Raw genomic sequence first — 20,464 nt, 5'->3', positions numbered from 1 at the left:
CAGTCGCTTGGTACAGATATATTAAGTATGTTACATCTTTGATGCAATCCTTTAAAATTAGAAATTAATGTTGTAATGTTTACTTAAGGGTGCACTTTTCATCAGTAAAGCATGACAGCACCCATTTCCACAAGGGGAACCAGTTTGAATTAATTTTCTGAATCCATTTTCTGTAAATTAGTGATAAATCTGCTGTGACTTGTACTTATTTTAATACATAATGGAAATGTTGTACTAGCAATTCTACGTAACCAATGGAAACACTTGGTAACAGAACTACAGGAATTGCTTTTCTTTCTGAAACGAAATAGGGTCAGATACAAGTCAGGCAAGTTGTACAGCCACATAATAACCTTGCATTCAAGATTTGTGATACAATATAATGAGAAAAATGTTGGCCTGAAGTAAAAGCTGATGTTATTAATGGAAAATAAAACGTTAAAAGAGCTCTCTATGCCCAAACAATTATTGCTCGTCACATTTATTATTTCTCTTCCTTGCTCCTGATGCTGTGGTCAGAATAGAGATGGCCAGGAATTTTGTGAAGATGAAGGATGTGTTAACAGCTAGAAAACTCAAGCTCGTAACAATGAAAAAAACTCATAAGATGCTACATTCTATCCACTTTTCCATAGGCCTCAGAAACTGGCATGGGGGCGCAGTGGTTAGCACTGCTGCCTCACAGTGCCTATGTTCCTGGTTCTATTCTAGCCTTGGGTGACTGCCTGTGTGGAGTTTGCACGTTCTCCCAGTGTCTGCGTGGGTTTCCTCCCACAGCCCAAAGATGTGCAGGTTAGGTGCGGTGTCCTTTCAGAGGCTCGGTGCAGACTTGATGGGCTCTGCGCTGTAGGGATTCTATAGATTCTACAATAAACAAAGGTCTGTGGAAGAAAATTGAGACCTTTGAAATGTAGATACTAAGGCGTATTGGTACAATCCCAGTTGATGTTACTACTGGATGGAAAGAGCTCAGAATGGAACCCTGATTCAAAAGACCGTAACTTTTACTTTTGTTTAGATAATGTGGAGGACCAGAGTCACAGGACTGCCAACTAGCATTTAAAAACAAACAAAAAAATTTATCAAACATGAAAAGTTTGACTATAGTGCAATACTCCTTCACTCCCACTTAACTTCACAAAAGTACTTGATACAAAGGATAACACAGGTTACACAATATATCCTGTGCTATAATTTCTCAATAAACAGACAAGGCGAGATTCTGTGATCCTGAGGCTAAGTGTTGACGTCGTCGTAAATGCTGTCGCGTTTCTCGACGGCGTCAACATGCCCTCAGGAGCAGAAATTCTGACCACTACAGGGGGCTAGCACAGCACTGTAGCGACCCACGCCGCTCCAGCTGCCGATCCCCGGCATCAGATGGGCGCCCCGGGTCTGCGCAGTGGCACGTTCGGTAGACCCCGATCGCGGGCCGGGCCACAGCAGAAGCCCTCGATCGGACCCCCTTCCCCCCCACCCACCCCCCCAACCCGGCCACCCCCCAGATGCACCCACGCCAAAGTCCCGCCGGGTAAGAGCAGGTGTGAACAGCGCTGGGGGGGACTTGGCTTTTTTGGCATGTCTCCTCGGCCCATTGAGGGCCGAGAATCGCTGGGGGGGGGGGGGGGGGGGCTGTGGAGCGGCCCCCGACCGGCGCTGTGCCGGCGCCAATTCTCCACTCTCCGGAGAATCGGCGGATTGGCGTCGGGGGTGAGAGAATCCTGCCCACAGTGCCTGTAAACCAACAGGCTAACTGTCATCAGACAACACTCCACTCTGAAACCACGGTGGCATTTGTAACTCAATTGATCTTCAGTGGTATCTCCTCAAGTTCCCCCCAGATGATGGGGTTAGCTCAGATGGGCTTTTTGGTTGGCATGGACCAATTTGGGCCGAAGGGTCTGGCTCTTTGCCGTAGATTATATGATTTTATGATTGTCACATGAGTGTTTCCAAACTCCACTCTCAAAAAGACACACTGTAAAATCCTCTTTCAAACAATTCTTTCCTTCACCTGTTTCAGCAAGGGTCCACCTCCAGGTTTTTCCAACTCTCCTTTCAGTATTCCTTTGTCTTGAATTTCCACATGCATGCAAACTTCTACATAAAAACTCAGGTACTCAGTCTCCAACGGAATACTATTGTTTCAAAGACTGGAAATAAGACTCCAAACCTTACGATTGCTTCAGACCGGTCTCTGGCTTCTCGCCAGCCAACTGCAGCAATTTCTTCACTTTTACAGCTCCGTCTTTAACTCCAGTTCCTGTTTAGCTTTTTTTATTCCAATCTTCCTGGAAATTCTGCTTTTCATTTTCTAGTTTCGACAACTAGCTAATCTTTAGTTGGAAGTCTGCTTTCTGCAGCTCCCTTGCCCTGCTTCTGTTTCTGGCAGGGCTGAGTGAGCTGTTCTCTCTCTCGCTTCCTAGCTCCAACTTACTGACTCCAGTTAAACACTAAAATTCTGAAAATGCCCCCTGGTTGCTAAGCAACAGCTCATTCTTTCTCCAAGCTTCTGTTTACTTTTCCCTTCGCAAACTCTCGAAGCACAATACCAACACAGTTTGAACTGAAACGAAGAGCGCCTATACATTCAAGCACCTTTGTCTGAAACATGAATTTAACTAGAGTTGTATCATTTTGTACATAGATACATTAAATTAAACTCACTTAAAGCTATTATTTTAAGCTAGTTTATTTCTAATGTCCAAACCTAGATTACTTACAACTACTTCAGCTTCCTGACAGCATGCTCAAAACAGGCCACAAGACAAACAAAGCAGTGCTTGCTCTTGCAAGAGCAAAGAAGAACTCTAAAAAGCTACATCCAGGAAAAAAAATGTCATTATGTTGATCGTTTGACCAGAGCCGGCCAGGTGGCACAGCGGCAGGGACCTGGGTCTAATTCTGGCCTTGGGCGACCGTCGGTATGGAGTTTGCACGTGTACTCTGCGCCTGCATGGGTTTCCTCCCATAGTCCAAAGATGTGCAGGTTAGGCGGATTGGCCGTGATAAATTTCCCCTTAGTGTCCAAAAGGTTAGGGGGATTACTGGATTACGGGGATAGGGTGGAGGTGTGGATTTAAGTAGGGTGCTCTTTCCAAGGGCCGGTGCAGACTTGATGGGCCAAATGGCCTCCTTCTGCACTGTAAATTCTATGATTCTAGGCTTTACAGAGCGGTTGCAGATGAGTTACAATGGATGTCTGAGGATGGCGCAAGACAAATGAGCATGACATACCATGGCAGCAGAGTGGGCAGCATGGTAGCACAAGTGGATAGCACAGTGGCTTCACAGTGCCAGAGTCCCAGGTTCGATTCCCTGCTGGGTCATTGTCTGTGCAGAGTCTGCACGTTCTCCGCGTGTCTGCGTGGGTTTCCGCCGGGTGCTCCCGTTTCCTCCCACAGTCCAAAGACGTGCAGGTTAGCTGGATTGGCCATGATAAATTACCCATAGTGATCAAAAAGGTTAGGAGGGGTTATTGGGTTGTGGGAATAGGGTGGAATTGAGGGCTTAGGTTGGTCGGTGGAGACTCGATGTGCCGAATGGTCTCCTTCTGCACTGTATGTTCTATGTATTATTCTATCTCCTGGTAGGGGTAGCTGTAAGCTTGACAGGATGCTCTCACCCAAATTCTGGGATCTACGCATTAAATACATAGGAAGTACGTCACTGAAACATGCTTTTCAGTAAATGCAGATGATTATGCTCCACTCGAGACACCTCCCAACTTCTCTTGTCAAAATTTATCACCATAACCATCCCTTCTCTCATGTGCTTCTAAGAATACCACCAAAATAACATTAATTTTGTAAATTGTGAATTAATGATTGCGTCCAGCATGAATAAGGATAACAAGACATGGCGAGATACAATCATAAGTCTAACCTAATGGCGGTTTTCTCCATTCTCTCCACCTTGAAAGCAAAATCTCTCCCTTCAGAACACCAAAGTGCCTCACTCCAAGGGGGCCTGGGGTATGTGTGTGTGTGTGTGTGTGTGTGTGGGGGGGGGGGGGGGGGGGGGGGGGGGAGTGGCTGTGGAGGAGCCATGAATTACAATAATTTGGTTCTCAATTTATACTATCATTTTACATGGCATTTTCCACAATCTATTGTAAATTATTTCTCAATAAATCTGTCGTATCACTGTTGTCAATCTTTCAGCATGAATGCTATTGCATATCAATGACATTGTCTTGACACTGAAGGCCAATATGTTCTGGCAGCAGCTGTCGACATTAAACCCAACTCAAGGCTAAACAAATCCACTCCATAAAATGTTACAATACATCTTTTGCAGTGATTACCAAGCAGATAATCTAATTTTGGGAATTCAAGTGGATGGTTATAAAGCACTTTTCTCACATGGTTTATGACACTATCCACAATAAAACCCGTTGCACCTTGTACTCTACTTAATGTACTTGTACGCTGCATTTCCTATCATTCTACCTGTGTAATTAACTACAAACACTTTGTATTTTAATGCAAAAAACATCTGCCGGGAAGAAAGTATCATTGCCACTCCAACTTCTGTGAAAATCTTTGGGGACAAAAAGATCTGATATATTCAAGGGCAATGCTAGTTGAAAGTTTCTCATGTTTATTTTAAAAGGATTTTAATATAAATTCAGCATTATGTGACTGCAGCTGACTGTCCAGTTCCAGACTTGTATGTTTAAAAGAAATATCATTCCAAGATTGAACTCGATAGATGATCCCAACAAAATTGTTGAAGGTTGATGGTTTTTGCGCCAAAGCAATTCTCAATAAATATTTTTTCCATCAGTTTTTTAAAAAAAAATTTAATTAAGCTGTGTATTTTACCTAATGTTTAATGTGTAATAGGCATCCGGCGGTTCCACGAAGGTACAAACAAACAAGAGCTTTATTGGAAAGGTATTTACTCATGGCTGTCAAGATAGATTTGCCTGTTTGCCTATGCAAATGGTCGAAGACGTCTTCAATACGTCACGTGATCGGACTTAAGTGACCTTGCTCCAACTAGAGACAAACATGAATACACAACAGTGTTAGTTTATGCCTCGACTCCCACCACCTGGATAACAACCGCCATGTGCTACTGGTAGAATCTTTCAGCCACCAGAACGGTACCCGCTCCATTATATTTCTGCATTCACAGGAAAGGAGCAATGGGAGGAGTTGCTCGAGCCTGTTCCACCACTCAGTTGGATCATGTGGGATCTGTATTTAACCCATGAACCTACCCTGGTTCTGTAACCCTTAATAGTCCCACCTAACAAAAAAAAAATCTACCAATCTCAGTTCTGAAATTTTCAATTGACCTCTAAAGAAAAAAGAAAAACCTACAAATGTTGAAAAACAAATTGCTGGAGATGTGAAAAATCTGAGTGCAAATGATGGATCAATATTGGATTTAAGTATTGATGGATCACCTGTGTATTTTCTGTTCATGCCCACTAATTATTGGAAGATGGTAGCACGGTGCAGTGGCACAGTGGGTTAGCCCTGCTGCCTCACGGCGCTGAGGTCCCAGGTTCGATCCCAGCTCCGGGTCACTGTCTGTGTGGAGTTTGCACATTCTCCCCGCATTTGTGTGGGTTTCGCCTCCACAACCCAAAGATGAGCAGGGTAGGTGGATTGGCCAAGCTAGAATTGCCCCTTAATTGGGAAAAAAAAATTGGGTACTCTAAATTTAAAAAAAAAAATTATTGGAAGATGCTATTATGGTTAACATAATCTGTCCTTAGGAAACGGGCATTGAGGGAAAATTTATGGGCTCTGGAGTTTATGAAATAATTTATGATAACAGCAGGAGCTTCATAAATGAGAAAATGTGACTATGAATTAATACAAGGCAGCAATCTCTAATTATACAACAATTAGTTGCTGTTCTGATGTAATTACATACAAAGATGAAGATTGCAGCAGCATATTGAAACGTGATCAAGGATCTTACACCCAAAAGTGGTTATACTGGCGCACCTCTAACTGGCGCTGCATATCATCTGCAGGACACAGGATTTATTGTTGGCCACAGGCCAAGTGAAACTTTATATGCACCTTGCCAAGGCCACCTCATTCTTCTAGAAACAATTATCTCCGGATCCAACACAGAGAAGCAAACTTATTTAGGAGTAGAGGTGGAGGGTGAAAGAAGGGGGAGGGATCCCCAGATTCACTCACATTCGGATCTTGAATCTGGCTTTAGACCTGCTGTGTCTACGCTTCATTATACAGACAGACATGTTGGCCTTCAGGTCAACCTCGCTGCTGTTGCAGCTTCTGACAATCCATAAACGGTCACTAATGGGCCAAACAGTAAACAAAGTTGTATCCAGTCATGGCTATGATTTTTCACCAGAACTGGGGCGCAGAGTTGTTATATTCCCAAAAATGGGATGGAAATACCCATAAACTAATTTAAGCGGTTCACCCATTTGGCAGAAGCCATTGACCAACTTAATCACCTGCCAGGTTAGTATTTTAAATTGATTGTACTTCATACAACAAATCAATTTTTACATGGCCTTAAGAGTGAGTGATGATAGACTAATTCACGATGGAGAACATCACAGCAAAGCAAGGTTATTATTCACAGGAGGAGATAATTTTGAATTTTAGTGGGAGCCATACATTGGATTAAATGGAGAGCTGTACGGCGAGCAGCTGATCGACGAGTATCAGCTTTTAATACCCGAGCTGCAATTGAAAATTACCCCCTTAACACACATTTCCCAGTAGGGGTCATTGAATAATAATCAGAAAAGGAAACCCTGGCTGGGTTTTTTTTATAGAAACATGTATCCCTTCCCTAGCCCAGAGGCACAGAGCACAGTTGTAGCTCAGTGGCTGCTGCCCAGGCACTGATCGGATAACTCAACACAGCTCAAGTGATCGAATGTGGAGTCCCTTTGATCTGTGTTTCAAAACTCTAACAAACCATCTATTTATCCCCTGAACAACTGAGGGAGCTTGTTTTCAAACTGATTTTCAAATGAGCTCAAGAGTCAATCCACAAACCATCATATCATAAATTGGATGAGAATATGGAATCATTCACTGTCAATCGAGCACTGGTGCCCAAATGTAATTTAGTGTGGAGTGATAAACACACATTTCACAACATTGAAAGCAACAAGCAACTCAAGCAAGTGCACTGATTAATGTAATCATGTTTTTACCTCACCAAATGCAACCTTTCAAATTGAACTACAATTTGCCCTAGCTTCCTCTGGGCTGGGAAAAAAGACAAAAAATATAAAACGCAAGTGCCCATTCCTGATTATCATTCTGCAGATAGTGGGATTAGACTCGGCTGTGACCAAATAACCCACTCGTACTCATAAATGTGTGCACCTTCTACAATGTGCACTGTAGTCGCTTGCCAAGGCTTCCTTGGTAGCGCCTCCCAAACCCATGACGTCCAGCATCTAGAAGGACAAGGCCATCGGGAAGATGTGAATTTCATCACCTCCAGGTTCCCCTCAAGCCAAACACCATCTGTCTTGAACATGTATCACTGTCGCTTCAGCACTGTTGGGTCAAAATCATGGAAGCTCCTTCCTAATTGCACATGAAAGTACCTTTACCACATGCGTGGCAGTGGTTCAAGAAGATGGCTTAATCCCTTGAGGGTAACAATGGATAAGCAATAAACAACGGTTTTGATGATGACGTCCACGTTCTGTAAATGAAAAGTAAAATAAGAATGGCCACTTGGATAAGGCAGTAAGCTTCTAGTAACCTTGAAACTGTCATCCAGCAAGAGTCAAAAGCTTGATGGGGATGATACAGGAGGAAGAAAACCAGAAGAAGAAATTGTACTGGAAGACACAGAAAACCTTGATTAAAGTTATTTTGGTCTTTGATGATTCATATTCTCACCTTCAAATTGCTCCATGGCTTGATTCACCATTATATCTGTGATGTTCTCATATCATATGTCCTTGTGTGCATTGTCTGTTTCTAGGACACTGACTTTTCAGCAAAAACTTCATTAGTTCTTTTTGGCTGCACTTATATCTTCCCTTTCCTTTTTGGGCAGCACGGTAGCACAAGTGGCTAGCACTGTGGCTTCACAACGCCAGGGTCCCAGGTTCGATTCCCCGTTGGGTCATTGTCTGTGCGGAGTCTGCACGTTCTCCCTGTGTCTGTGTGGGTTTCCTCCAGGTGCTCCGGTTTCCTCCCACAGTCCAAAGACATGCAGGTTAGGTGGATTGGCCATGATAAATTGCCCTTAAGTGACCAAAAAGTTTAGGAGGGGTTATTGGGTTACGTGGATATTGTGGAAGTGAGGGCTTAAGTGGGTCGGTGCAGACTCGATGGGCTGAATGGCCTCCTTCTGCACTGTACGTTCGGCCCTCCCAACTAGCTATTCATTCAGTATCAATTGTTGGACGTATCGATTGTCATAAATCCATTTTTCTCAGTCTTAAATAACTATCTAATGTACAGTAACTTGTTCCAGAAAACGCAAATTCTAGTTGGCAGCATATAGTTTGTGTTTGCTGCGGAGTGCGATACCCTGCAGATTTGTGCTTATGTTGTCAATGGCAAAGCCAGTCATAGCTTGTTCTGCAATTGAACCAAATGAAGGTTTCACTTCCATAGAACATAGAACATAGAACAGTACAGCACAGAACAGGCCCTTCGGCCCTCGATGTTGTGCCGAGCCATGATCACCCTACTTAAACCCACGTAACCCGTATACCCGTAACCCAACAATCCCCCCATTAACCTTACACTACGGGCAATTTAGCATGGCCAATCCACCTAACCCGCACATCTTTGGACTGTGGGAGGAAACCGGAGCACCCGGAGGAAACCCACGCACACACGGAGAGGACGTGCAGACTCCACACAGACAGTGACCCAGCCGGGAATCGAACCTGGGACCCTGGAGCTGTGAAGCATTGATGCTAACCACCATGCTACCGTGAGGCCCCCATAGAAACATAGAATTTACAGTGCAGAAGGCCATTTGACCTATCGGGTCTGCACCGGCCCTTGGAAAGAGCACCCTACCTAGGCCCACACCTCCACCTTATCCTCACAACCCATTAACCCCATCTAAACCTTTTTTGGACACCAATGGCAATTTAGCGTGGCCAATCCGCCAAACCTGCACACCTTTGGACTGTGGGAGGAAACTGGAGTACCTGGAGGAAATCCAGGCAGACACAGGGAGAACGTGCAAACACCGCACAGACAGTGACCTAAGCCGGAAATCGAACCTGGGACTCTGGCGCTGTGAAGCAACAGTGCTAACCACTGTGCTACCCATATTAATAAATTAGTTATTTTTATTATCCCTTGATCGCTTCAATCCCAAAATCTATATCTAATTCCTTTTTGAAATTACACAACGTTTTGGCCTCAACTACTTTCTGTGGTAATGATTTCCACAGATTCACCACTCTCTGGGTGAAGACATTTCTACTGACCTCAGTCCAAAAAGGTTTACCCCTTAACCGCAAACTATGACCCTTAGTTCTGGACTCCCCTACCATTGGGAACATTCTTTCTGAATCTACCTTGTCTAATCCTGTTGAAGTTCTATGCGTTTCTATGAGAGCCCCTCTCACTCTTCTAAACTCCAATGAATATAATCCTACCTGACTTAATATCTCCTCATATGACAGCCCCACCATCCCAGAAATCAGTCTAGTAAACCTTGGCTACACTCCCTCTACAGCAAGAACATCCTTTCTCAGATAAGGACACCAAAACTGCACACAATACTCCAGGTATGGCCTCACCAATGCCCTGCATAATTGCAGTAAAACATCTCTATTCTTATACTCAAACCCTATCGCCATGGCATAGCACTCACCATCACATATCAAATTACTAAGGTTCAGATGGTACAAGTCTTCCAATAAATGCACCACTTTGCTACAAGGAGCAACAGATTGTTGATTCACAATCAATGCACATCCTTGTTGAATGGAAAGATTGGCATACTACTAGGAATTCTGGGGAAAAAATGGATGAGTAACATTTGAACAACTTGATGCCTTTCATGGGACAATCTTCAAAGTTTTAAATAGAGCCGGTGGAATTTCATGAAGGTTTATTCAATCAGCAGTGAATTCCTTTCCATCACAGAGACACCACCCATTAGACCCCAGGTGGACATTGAGGTTACGGGTCCCTCAGTTCTTTATGAAGCAAGGTCAGAAGCGGCAGATGTAGAAGGGGCGGCAGCAGACAACGGCCACCTGCACGAAGGCCAACCTGAGTTGGCTCCTTCTGAAGAAGGCAATGAGGCTGTTGCAGCACTGAGTGATCTGCTGGAGGATGAGGTCCTAGGGGTTGGTTTGCCATTCCAATCTACTGCTGAGCTAGATGACGTTTTGGGGCGAGTTGTGTTTCTTGCGACTGAACAGCACCCAGATCTTTTTTCTGCTGAACCTCTAAATACATTGCCTGGTATACGGCTGGTTCAACATGAAGTTCTCTTCCACAGAACCACAGAATTGTTATGGCGCACAAGGAGACCATTTGGCCCATCATGTCTGCACAGGCTGTCCAAACGGGCATCCCCCCCCCCCCCTTGCTTTTTCCCCGTACCCCTGCACGTTGTTTCTATTCAAATAATCATCTAAAGCCCATTTGAATGCCTCGAATGAACCTGCCTACACCACACTTCCAGGCAGTACATTCCAGACCCCATCCACTCGTGGCATGAAACCTTTTTTCCTTACATGACATTTGCTTTTTAGTGAATAATTTTAAATCTGTGCCCTCTCGTTTTTTGATACTTTTACGAGGGGGAATAGTTTCTCCCTATCTATGCTGTCCAGCCCCTCATAACTTTGAACATCTCCACCAAATCTCCTCTTAGCCTGCTTTTCTACAGGAACAGTCCCAACCCCTCCAATCTATCCTCATAATTGAAATTTCTCATCCCTGGAGCGAGTCTTGCAAACCAGAGCTGGAGAACAAGAGGAATGATACAAACTCAAAACATTTAACTCTGGTTCTCTCTCCACAGATGACACCCGACCTTCTACTTTTCCCCAGCTTTTCCTGTTTTATTTCAGTTTTCCAACATCCGCAGTATTTTGCTTTTATTTTACTGATTGAAGGGTAATTGATTGAGGATTTCCATTTCTGCCAAGGACACTGCAATGTTGTGGACGGTGTTGCTAATTGTTGTGAACTTAATTGGCACTTTACTGTTAGTTACAAGTATTGGAAGGAATGGCCCATTCACAATACAGACTTTGCACTATATAGCTTGCCATTCTGTCACCCTCCAAAATACTATACTGTGACAAAGGATTCCTCATGCCCACTCTCACCCAGAAATCTGACCATCATTCAGCACGGACCCCTCTAATTATTTCCAGACAGAGCACAGGAAGGGTGAGGAATTACTGAGTAATTCAGTCAAACGGTGCTAACTATACAAATTGTGTAATAAAACTGGATGAATTCTTTGCTCCAGAGTCTCACAAGCATCCAGGAAGATGCGAGTGACTTACAAACGACAAACCCTGTCCCCGCCCTTTCTCACCCCCTGCGATGAAAGGTTCCTCAAACATGGTCATGAACAACCCCGCCATGTCTCGAAGCCCTCCGCCGACCCCCTCAACTCAAATTTGATCTTTTCCAACTGGAAAAAGTTGTATGGGACCCCCCCCCCCCCCCCACCCCCACCCCACCCCGACAGGCCGCCACCCCTGTGGAGTAACCAACCTCCAATTCAGGAAGATCCTTTGCCGGCCAATGAGAGAGGCCAAGGCCACGACATGTTACCCCAAAGGTCATCACCGTTGGGTCCGACCCGATCTCCACCCCCACAATTTTAGATAACATCCCAAATACCGCTTCCCAGTACCTCTCCAGCTTCTCGCAACTCCAGATGTGGTCTCGCAACATGTGCCCATGATTCACCAGCCCCGCCCACATTTAACTGCACTCTCGGCTACCCCTTGGAAGAACCCACTCATCCTCGCCCGGGTCATATGTACCCTGTGCGCCACCTTGAACTGAATCAAGCTCATCCTCGCGCAGGAGGAAGTTGAATTAACCGTACCCATCGTTTTGCACCACATTCCCCAGCCTATTTCCCCCTCCAACTTCTCCCATTTGTTCTTGATCCTCACCACGTGCACCCCCCCCTGCTCCCCCAACCACTCATAAATGTCCCCAATCTTACCCTCATCAGGAAGAAGCAGTTGCTCCAATAAGGTGTACCCCAGCAGCCTGGGAAATTTCCTCCACTCCTTTCATGTAAAGTCCCTCACCTGAACATATCTAAATTTACTCCCCCTCAGCAACTCAAACCTCTCCTGCAACTCATCCAGACCTGCAAACGTCCATTCCAAGTACCAAGTCACTCACCCTCTACAGCCCCACCTTCCTCCAATTCCCATATATCGACCCCGGCTTAAACCTGTGGTTCCCACAGTGGTGTCAACACCAACATCCTCTTCAACTTAAAGTGTCTCCGCAGCTGAGTCCACACCCTGACCGTTAACTGTCCCACCAGGTGCCCCATATACATTCCCGGAGCTATTGGCAGTGGAGCTGTCACCAGAGCCCTCAGGTGGATCCCCTACAGGATCCCTCCTCCACCTTGACCCACTCTCTCTCCCCCCCCCCCCCCCGCCAACAAAACCGCCTCAACTTCTCCACATTCACTATCCAATAGTAGTGCAGCAGGTTCGAGAGCGCCAACGCCGCTTTCCACCTCTTCCTCTCCAGCATGGGCGCTATTTACCTTCAGCACCTTCCCTGCATATATAATCTCCGAAATTACTGTCTTCAATTTCCGGAAGGCCTTCGGTAGAAGATCGGGAAGGTCTGAAAAACGAACAGGAACCTTGGCAGTATATTCATCTTTACAACCTGCACCCTCTCTGCGACTGTCAGGTGCAATGTATCCCATCCACTAAAATAGCTCTCCATTGCTGGCAGTGCCACCAGGAGCGGTGGCTGCTACCAGTCGTGCTTCAGGGATTGTCTCTCTCTATCCCTGGTGAGGGCACAATGGGGATTATGGGGAATGGGTCATAGGAGGATGGCAGTGGCATAGGAAGAGCTGGGCTGATGGGAAGTGCGGAGAATGCTTTTCAGCAGCTGTTGTCGAGTCCCTCGATCGGGCACAGAGTGCCTGATAATGAGAAACTCTTCCAGTAGGACTGCTGGAAAACAAATGGGTGGCCTGTGGGAGACAGGGGAAAGCTTGAGTCGCCCGTTTAATCCCTAAACCGCCATTAAATTCCAATTGGCTCAAGGGTAATTGCCGTTAATTGGCCCAATAATGAGCCTCATCGACACTCCACTGTGAGCTGACAAATTCCCTGCATTGGCCCATTCCACCTCTAACTTAATCATAGGAGGTTCCCCCCACTGAGAGTGTGATGTGCAACCTCTCCCATGTTGAAGTGGGCCTGGCCACCATGTTCCTGCCGCAACAGGTTGGATTAAATTCTGCCCTTGAAGTGTATCAAGAAACAGAGAGAGAGAGAGACAGAGAGACTTGCAGAAGCGAGAAAGATACCCAGAGATAATTGAAGTACAATAGACATACTGAGACTTAAAAGAGCGAAAGAGAAACAAACTGCAAGAGGGAAATAGAAATGACTTAAGATGAGAAATGAAACAATTAGCTGGACAGAAGATCAAAAAAAAACTCAAGTAGTTCTTTTGAAATCTTGGCAGAAATGACAATTCCTGTCAACATTGAGGGGTGGTCTGCAACATAATTGCCTAATTCATTTACAGTCATCATGTTTTACTGTCAAGTGAATGGTATCATTATCTCAGAAATGTCATTTGGCAAACCATGTGGGCATTGATGCAATTCTGTCAATTGTATTTTAAAAATCTGGTCCAACGTGGAGTAGAACGTAATTGGAACCAATGGTACAAATTAAGGTTGTAACCCTCCTTGATTGCAGTCTCCAGGAATCAAAAGATTAATCTCGAGGACATTGCTAGCTCTCCTCCCTTTTCAAAACAATTGGTAAGTAAACTTTGCTGGTGTGCTCTGTGGGATTGTCAAATCGTGGTGAATGTGTAGCACAAATCCAAAATAATAAAATTGCAAGACCACCAAAAGAGGATTCAATAAATTTGTCCTGTCTCCCTCATAATATTCTGGGTACTTTCCCATTTCTGTTGGTTAAGCAACCCACGCTTATTCTGAAAATTGATTAGAAGCTCTGATTACTTGTCTAATGTATCGGTGTATATACACAAACACATGTTCACAGAATTGCTACAGTGCAGAATCAGGCCATTCGGCCCATCATGTCTGCACCGGCTCTCTGCATGCGTTTCTCCCACCTTCTCCTTGCAACCCTGCACATTCTTCCTTTTTCAGATAATTCCTTTTTGAATGCTTTGATTGAACCTGTGCCTCTACCACACTCTCAGGCAGTGCATTCCAGAACTTAACCACTTGCTGCATGTAAAAAACTTTCATGTTGCTTTTGCTTCTCTTGTTCTTGATCCTTTCTCAAGTGGGAACAGTTTCTCTGCTTTGATGTTTTGTCAGCTCCACTCCACATTTGACAAAGGACAAAGGTCTCTATCCTTTTGAAGTTCTACACGATCCTCCTCTCAGCTCACTATACTTCCAAGTTCCGTATCATCTGCAAACTTTAAAATTGTGTCCTGTACACCAAGGTACGACAACGTCTAGGTCATTAATGTACATCAGGAAAGCAAGGGCCCCAAAACTGAGCCCTGGGGAACTCCATTACCAACTTCCCTTCAGCCCGAAAAACATCCATTAACCATGACCTCTCCAGTCACTGAACCAATTTAGTTTGTTCTCAAGCCTGTGATACAGCAGTGGTATCAAATGTCTTTTGGAAGTCCACCTACATCACACCAACATCATTGTCCTTGTTGACCCTCTCTGCTACCTTAAAACAAACTCCAGCAAGTTAGTTAAACACGTGGGCAGCATTGTGGCACAGTGGTTACCATTACTGCCTCACAGCTCCAGGGAACCAGGTTCAATTCTGGCATTGGGTGACTGTGTGGAGTGTCTGTGTGGAGGTTGCACTTTCTCCAGGTGCTCCAGTTTCCTCCCACAGTCCAAAGAGTGCAGGTTAGGTGGATTGGCCATGATAAATTGTCCTTTAAGTGTCTACAGTTAGGTTAAAAAAGATTATAGGAATAGGGTGGGGAAGTGGGCTTGGTTTAGCTCAGTGGGCTAGACAGCTGGTTTGTGATGTAGAACAAGGCCAGCAGTGCTGGTTCAATTCCCGTACCAGCTGAGAATTCTGAATTCTCCCTGTGTGTACCCAAACAGGTGCTGGAATGTGGCGACTAGGAGCTTTTCACAATAACTTAATTGAAGTGTTAATGCAAGCCGACTTGTGACAATAAAGATTATTTATTTATTTATTGGATGGAGTACTCTTTCGGAGGGCTAGTGCAGGCCCGATGGGCCGAATGGTCTCCTTCTGCACTGTAGGGATTCTATGATTCACCCCTTAAGAAATCCATTCGGGCTTTCTTTAATCGCATTACACAACGGTTAACGTGACTATTCAATTTGTCCTCGAGTTCTGGAAGCTTCCCCATCGCTGCAACTAAAGTGGCTGATGATTTATAATGCAGGCGTGTAGAATGACTGCTGTAATATCAAGGGGAATGGAAGGGAGGGTGTTTCTAGGAGTTAAGTCAGATCACAAACCTATTCACGCACAAACAGTTTGTCTTTGGAGAGAGTTTCATAGGTCAAGGCTGAAGGCCTCGGTGACCGCGATGACTGACAATTGTCACCCCTACGCAGCGACAAGCGTGCGAGCACAGATGGGGGAAACCACAACTTTATGAACTCTTGAACTGGGCCTCCAGGAAATAAGAACGAAAAAGACGTTTCACGCGCGATTTAACCAAAAAAATACAACTCACAATAAGCTCGGCAACATCCTTCCTGGATGTAAGGACATGTGTCTTGTGAAGTACCGTCATCCGCAGTGCTCGCTACCCCCACCCAAAAAAAACAAAACTTATAGATTTGAATAAAAACACCGCGGATGACGGTCCTTCTCGCTACCCCAGTAGCTTGGGCTGCACGAGGGACAACCTGGGCGGGACGCTCCAGGTGTGTGTGTGCTCACCTGTCCGCGCGCGAGCACTGCAGGACTGATTGACAGACTGACCCTCGCAGCGTGTGCGACCTCCACACCTCCCATTATCATGTGATCCCATGACCAGTTTGGTCCTGAAAACATTTATTTCGGTTCTCCGTAAGTTTTAAACTCTGGTGCCCGACTAAAGCTTTAACCCGAATGAATCTCAGGGCCATTATCACCGTGGAGCCGGTGATGTTCCTCTATTTGGCGTCGACCTTTTTGAGCAGCTTCGCTTTACAGCGGCTCGTTTTGGCCAAGGTGGGTGACAGGTTTGTCTGTTATATTCTTGCGTCGGGGGAGGGGGTGACTTTTTGCCAGTTGGTGTCAGAACTTGCAAGTTTGTTTTGACTAATTGCAGTCCTTTCCCCTCCGTTGGGGCTCGACGGTGTCAAAATACTCATTTAAAAACAAGTGCATTTTGTGACTGCAGGCTGCACCCGTGGCGGCCGGCGCGCCTGCATCGCCGCCCACGGCCTGTCAGCCGTCTGTTTGCTGATGGTTTAACCGACTGGCTAAAATCAGGTGAAAATTCCAAGAATTCCGACTTGCTGGCAGTCCCATGTGTCAACATATTTATTGCCTCGCAATTTTTTTTGGATTGCTGGCCCCATGTTCAAGCAACCGCATTGTACATTCTCCAGAAACACCTGCAGAACGTGATCTATTAATTGATGTTTTCATAACATTGTACTTTTGCCTCCCCCTCCCCCCTCCCCTTTAACATTTGTTTCCGTGCATTTTCTATTCCTATAGCTACTTTGTTACACCCTCTCAAGTTTGCACTTGAAAGCTTTTGGAATTGGATACAAAGCAGCGGGATCGTTTATTTTTAACCAACCCCTTAATCTAGCCTGTCCATTAATTAACTTGTGGAAATTGCAGTCAATGCTTTATCACCTAAAGTGACGGCACCAGTCTTGCTATCCATAGTTTTCAATCCCCCTTAAGGTGGGTTACTAAGTATCAGAAACCATGGAGGGGGTAAAAAAACCTGCCTGTTTTGGGCCCTTTCTTTAAATCATAACCAAGGCTAGAATTAATAAAATAAAAACAAATTACTGTGGATACTGGAATATGAAACAAAAACAGAAAATACTGGACAATCTCGGCAGGTCTGACAGCATCTGTGGAGAGAGAAGGGAACGAACGTTTCGAGTCTGGATGGGTTGGCGATAGGTGGAGATTGAGAAAGATGTCATGGACAGGAAGACGAAGGGAATGTAAACGGGGAAGAACCCAGAAGATGATAACTGTCCCTTGACCTGCAGAAAAGCCATTTCCCATGGTTTCCTCCACACCCACTCTCGATTCTTCTTCAAAAGAAGGTGTAAGGGGGCCAACATGGTCGTAAAGTTCAGGATGAACTTGCATTAAAGGTTGACCAGTCCTAAAAAGGAACAACGCTCCAAAGTGACCATCGGGCTGGGGGACTGCTGAATGGCGCACATCTTGTCTGTGAAGGGATGTAAACCTTTGCGGTCCACCCGGTAACCAAGGTAGACCACCTCCCTAGCATTGAAGACACCTGCCACCCACTAAGCAGACACCAGACTTGGAGAAATGCTTCAGTACTGCCTCAAGGTTCTCCAGGTGCCGTTGTTTAGCTGCTGCCGTGACCAGTGATGCGCGATCAATAACCACTGAAACGAAGGAGTAGTCCGAATTGAAGGCTTTAATCTACAAGATGTTTCCCCAGCAGTTTGAGTACAGAAAGAATGATGGCTGCTGGGAAACACGGGTTCTTGTACTCCGCCTCATTGGGTGGAGCTACCTTCGTCTTGACCAATGAAAGAGCAACACTTGAGCCAATGAGCAGCGAGCCTTCTCCACCAATAGTAGCTCACACAATACTAGAGGTACCGTAGTACCTCTAGTCATACTACCACATTCACCCCTTGTTGAGAAAGGAACCGGGCGGAGGGAGGGGGGGTGCTCATTGAGAAGCCGGGGGGCGTCCAGCCAGGACTGGTGGTCCGGTGCGGGTGGGCCAATTTACTGGTAGTATGACTAGTGATATGGGATTATACCTCTCCAACGGCGGCTGCCCGCTGGCCCGTAACTATATACAGAGTTGTGTTATCACACGGCAAATTATTTACAGAGTCAGAGAGAAAAAAAAGGTCCATTAAGAGTTCATATCGACTCGATCAGATGATCGGGGGCCTTGGACATCCTCTGCGACCGGCGGATCTTCGTCGGAGATATGTTGGAGGTGCGGGCGTCCATGACTCCGGGAGCGATGATCCGGTCCTTGTGGAGGTTTCCACACCCCTAGACGGAGCTGGTGAGGGCCGGGCCATGGGGGGGGGGGGCATCTGATCCTGTAGGCGGCGCGGGTGAGGGGGTTGGCGGGCCAGGGAGGGGAGCGCATGCGGGGAGCAGTTGCGGTTGGAGGGGGGAGGGTGGGGCTGGTGCCGGGGGCAATGGCGGGGATCCGGCGGGCGCCAGGTCCCGTAGAGAGACCGTGTCTTGTCGGCCGTCGGGGTACTCCACATACGCATATTGCGGGTTAGCGTGGAGCAGCTGGACCCTCTCGACCAACGGGTCCAATTTGTGCGCCCGCACGTGTTTCCGGAGCAGGATGGGCCCGGGGGCAGCCAGACAGGTCGGGAGCGGGGTCCCTGAAGAAGACTTCCTGGGGAAGACAAGAAGGCGTTCATGAGGAGTTTGATTTATAGATGTGCAAAGTAGCGACTGGATGGAGTGGAGGGCGTCTGGGAGGACCTCCTGCCAGCAGGAGACTGGGAGATTTCTGGACCGTAGGGCCAGTAGGACGGTATTCCAGACCCTCCCGTTCTCTCGACCTGTCCGTTACCCCGGGGGTTATAACTGGTCGTCCTGCTTGAGGCAATGCCCTTGCTGAGCAGGAATTGACACAGTTCGTCACTCATAAAGGAGGACCCCCTATCGCTGTGTATGTAAGCGGGGAATCCGAACAGGGAGAAAATGCTGTGGAGGGCTTTTATGATAATGGTTGTGGTCATGTCAAGGCAGGGGATGGCGAACGGGAAGTGGGAGTACTCATCAATCACGTTGAGGAAGTACCTGTTGCGGTTGGTAGAGGGGAGGGGACCTTTGAAGTCCATGCTGAGGCGTTCAAAGGGACGGGAAGCCTTTATCAGATGCACTTTTTCGGGGCGGTAGAAATGCGGCTTGCACTCCGTGCAGATGTGGCATTTCCTCGTGACTGTCCTGACCTCCTCAATGGAGTAGGGCAGGTTGCAGGTCTTTACAATATGAAAGAAGCGGGTGACCCCCGGGTGGCAGAGATCCACGTCGATGGCTCTGAGACGGTCCACTTGTGCGTTGGCACAGGTGCCGCGGGACAGGGCATCGGGAGGCTCGTTGAGCTTCCCCGGACGGTACAAGATGTCGTAGTTGTAGATGGATAACCCGATCCTCCACCGCAAGATCTTGTCGTTTATTATCTTGCCCCTCTGTGCATTGTCAAACATGAAAGCCACCGACCGTTGGTCTGTGAGGAGGGTGAACCTCCTGCCGGCCAGATATTGCCTCCAATGTCGCACAGCTTCTACTATGGCCTGTGCTTCCTTCTCGACTGAGGAGTGGCGGATTTCGGAAGCATGGAGGGTACGGTAGAAGAAGGCCACGGGTCTGCCCGCTTGGTTGAGGGTGGCTGCCAGAGCTACGTCGGATGCGTCGGTCTCGACCTGGAAGGGGAGGGACTTGTCTATAGCGCGCATCGTGGCCTTTGCGATATCCGCTTTGATGCGGCTGAAGGCCTGGCGGGCCTCCGTCGACAGGGGGAAAGTGGCTGTTTGGATGAGGGGACGGGCTTTGTCGGCGAAGATGGGGACCCACTGGGCGTAAGACGAGAAGAATCTGAGGCAGCGCTTCAGGGCCTTGGAGCAGTGGGGGAGGGGGAGCTCCATCAGCATGCGTTCTGGGTCGGGGCCTATCACTCCATTTCGCACTACATAGCCGAGGATGGCTAGGCGGTCGGTTCTGAACACGCATTTGTCTTTGTTATAAGTCAAATATAGGAGTTTTGCGGTTTGGAGGAATTTGCGGAGATTGGTGTCGTGGTCCTGCTGATCGTGGCCGCAGATGGTGACATTATCGAGATACGAGAAGGTTGCCCGTAAACCGTATCGGTCGACCATTCGGTCCATCTCTCGTTGGAAGACAGAGACCCCGTTTGTGACACCGACGGGAACCCTTAAAAAGTGGTAGAGCCGCCTATCCGCTTCGAACGCAGTGTACCTGCGATCGCTCACGCGGATGGGGAGCTGGTGGTAGGCGGACTTGAGGTCCACCGTGGAGAAGACCTTGTACTGTGCGATCCTGTTGACCAGGTCGGTTATACGGGGGAGAGGGTATGCGTTCAGCTGCGTAAACCTGTTGATGGTC

General features: G+C 46.8%; 1 protein-coding gene across 1 annotated transcript in view; it reads left to right on the top strand.

Moving 5' to 3' along the window:
• Positions 1–16,091: 16,091 nt before the first annotated feature.
• Positions 16,092–20,464, top strand: part of zgc:174356 (uncharacterized protein LOC100137120 homolog) — a 113,587-nt gene continuing 109,214 nt past the window's right edge. Inside the window, exon 1 of the mRNA XM_038815000.1 lies at positions 16,092–16,351. Within this exon, the coding sequence (XP_038670928.1) occupies positions 16,250–16,351 (102 nt within the window). The 5' untranslated portion in view covers positions 16,092–16,249. The remainder of the gene's footprint in view (positions 16,352–20,464) is intronic.

This window comes from Scyliorhinus canicula, chromosome 1, assembly GCF_902713615.1.
Source record: "Scyliorhinus canicula chromosome 1, sScyCan1.1, whole genome shotgun sequence".
In the NCBI taxonomy this organism is placed as follows: Eukaryota; Metazoa; Chordata; class Chondrichthyes; order Carcharhiniformes; family Scyliorhinidae; genus Scyliorhinus; species Scyliorhinus canicula.
This window is presented reverse-complemented; position numbering and strand designations above follow the sequence as displayed.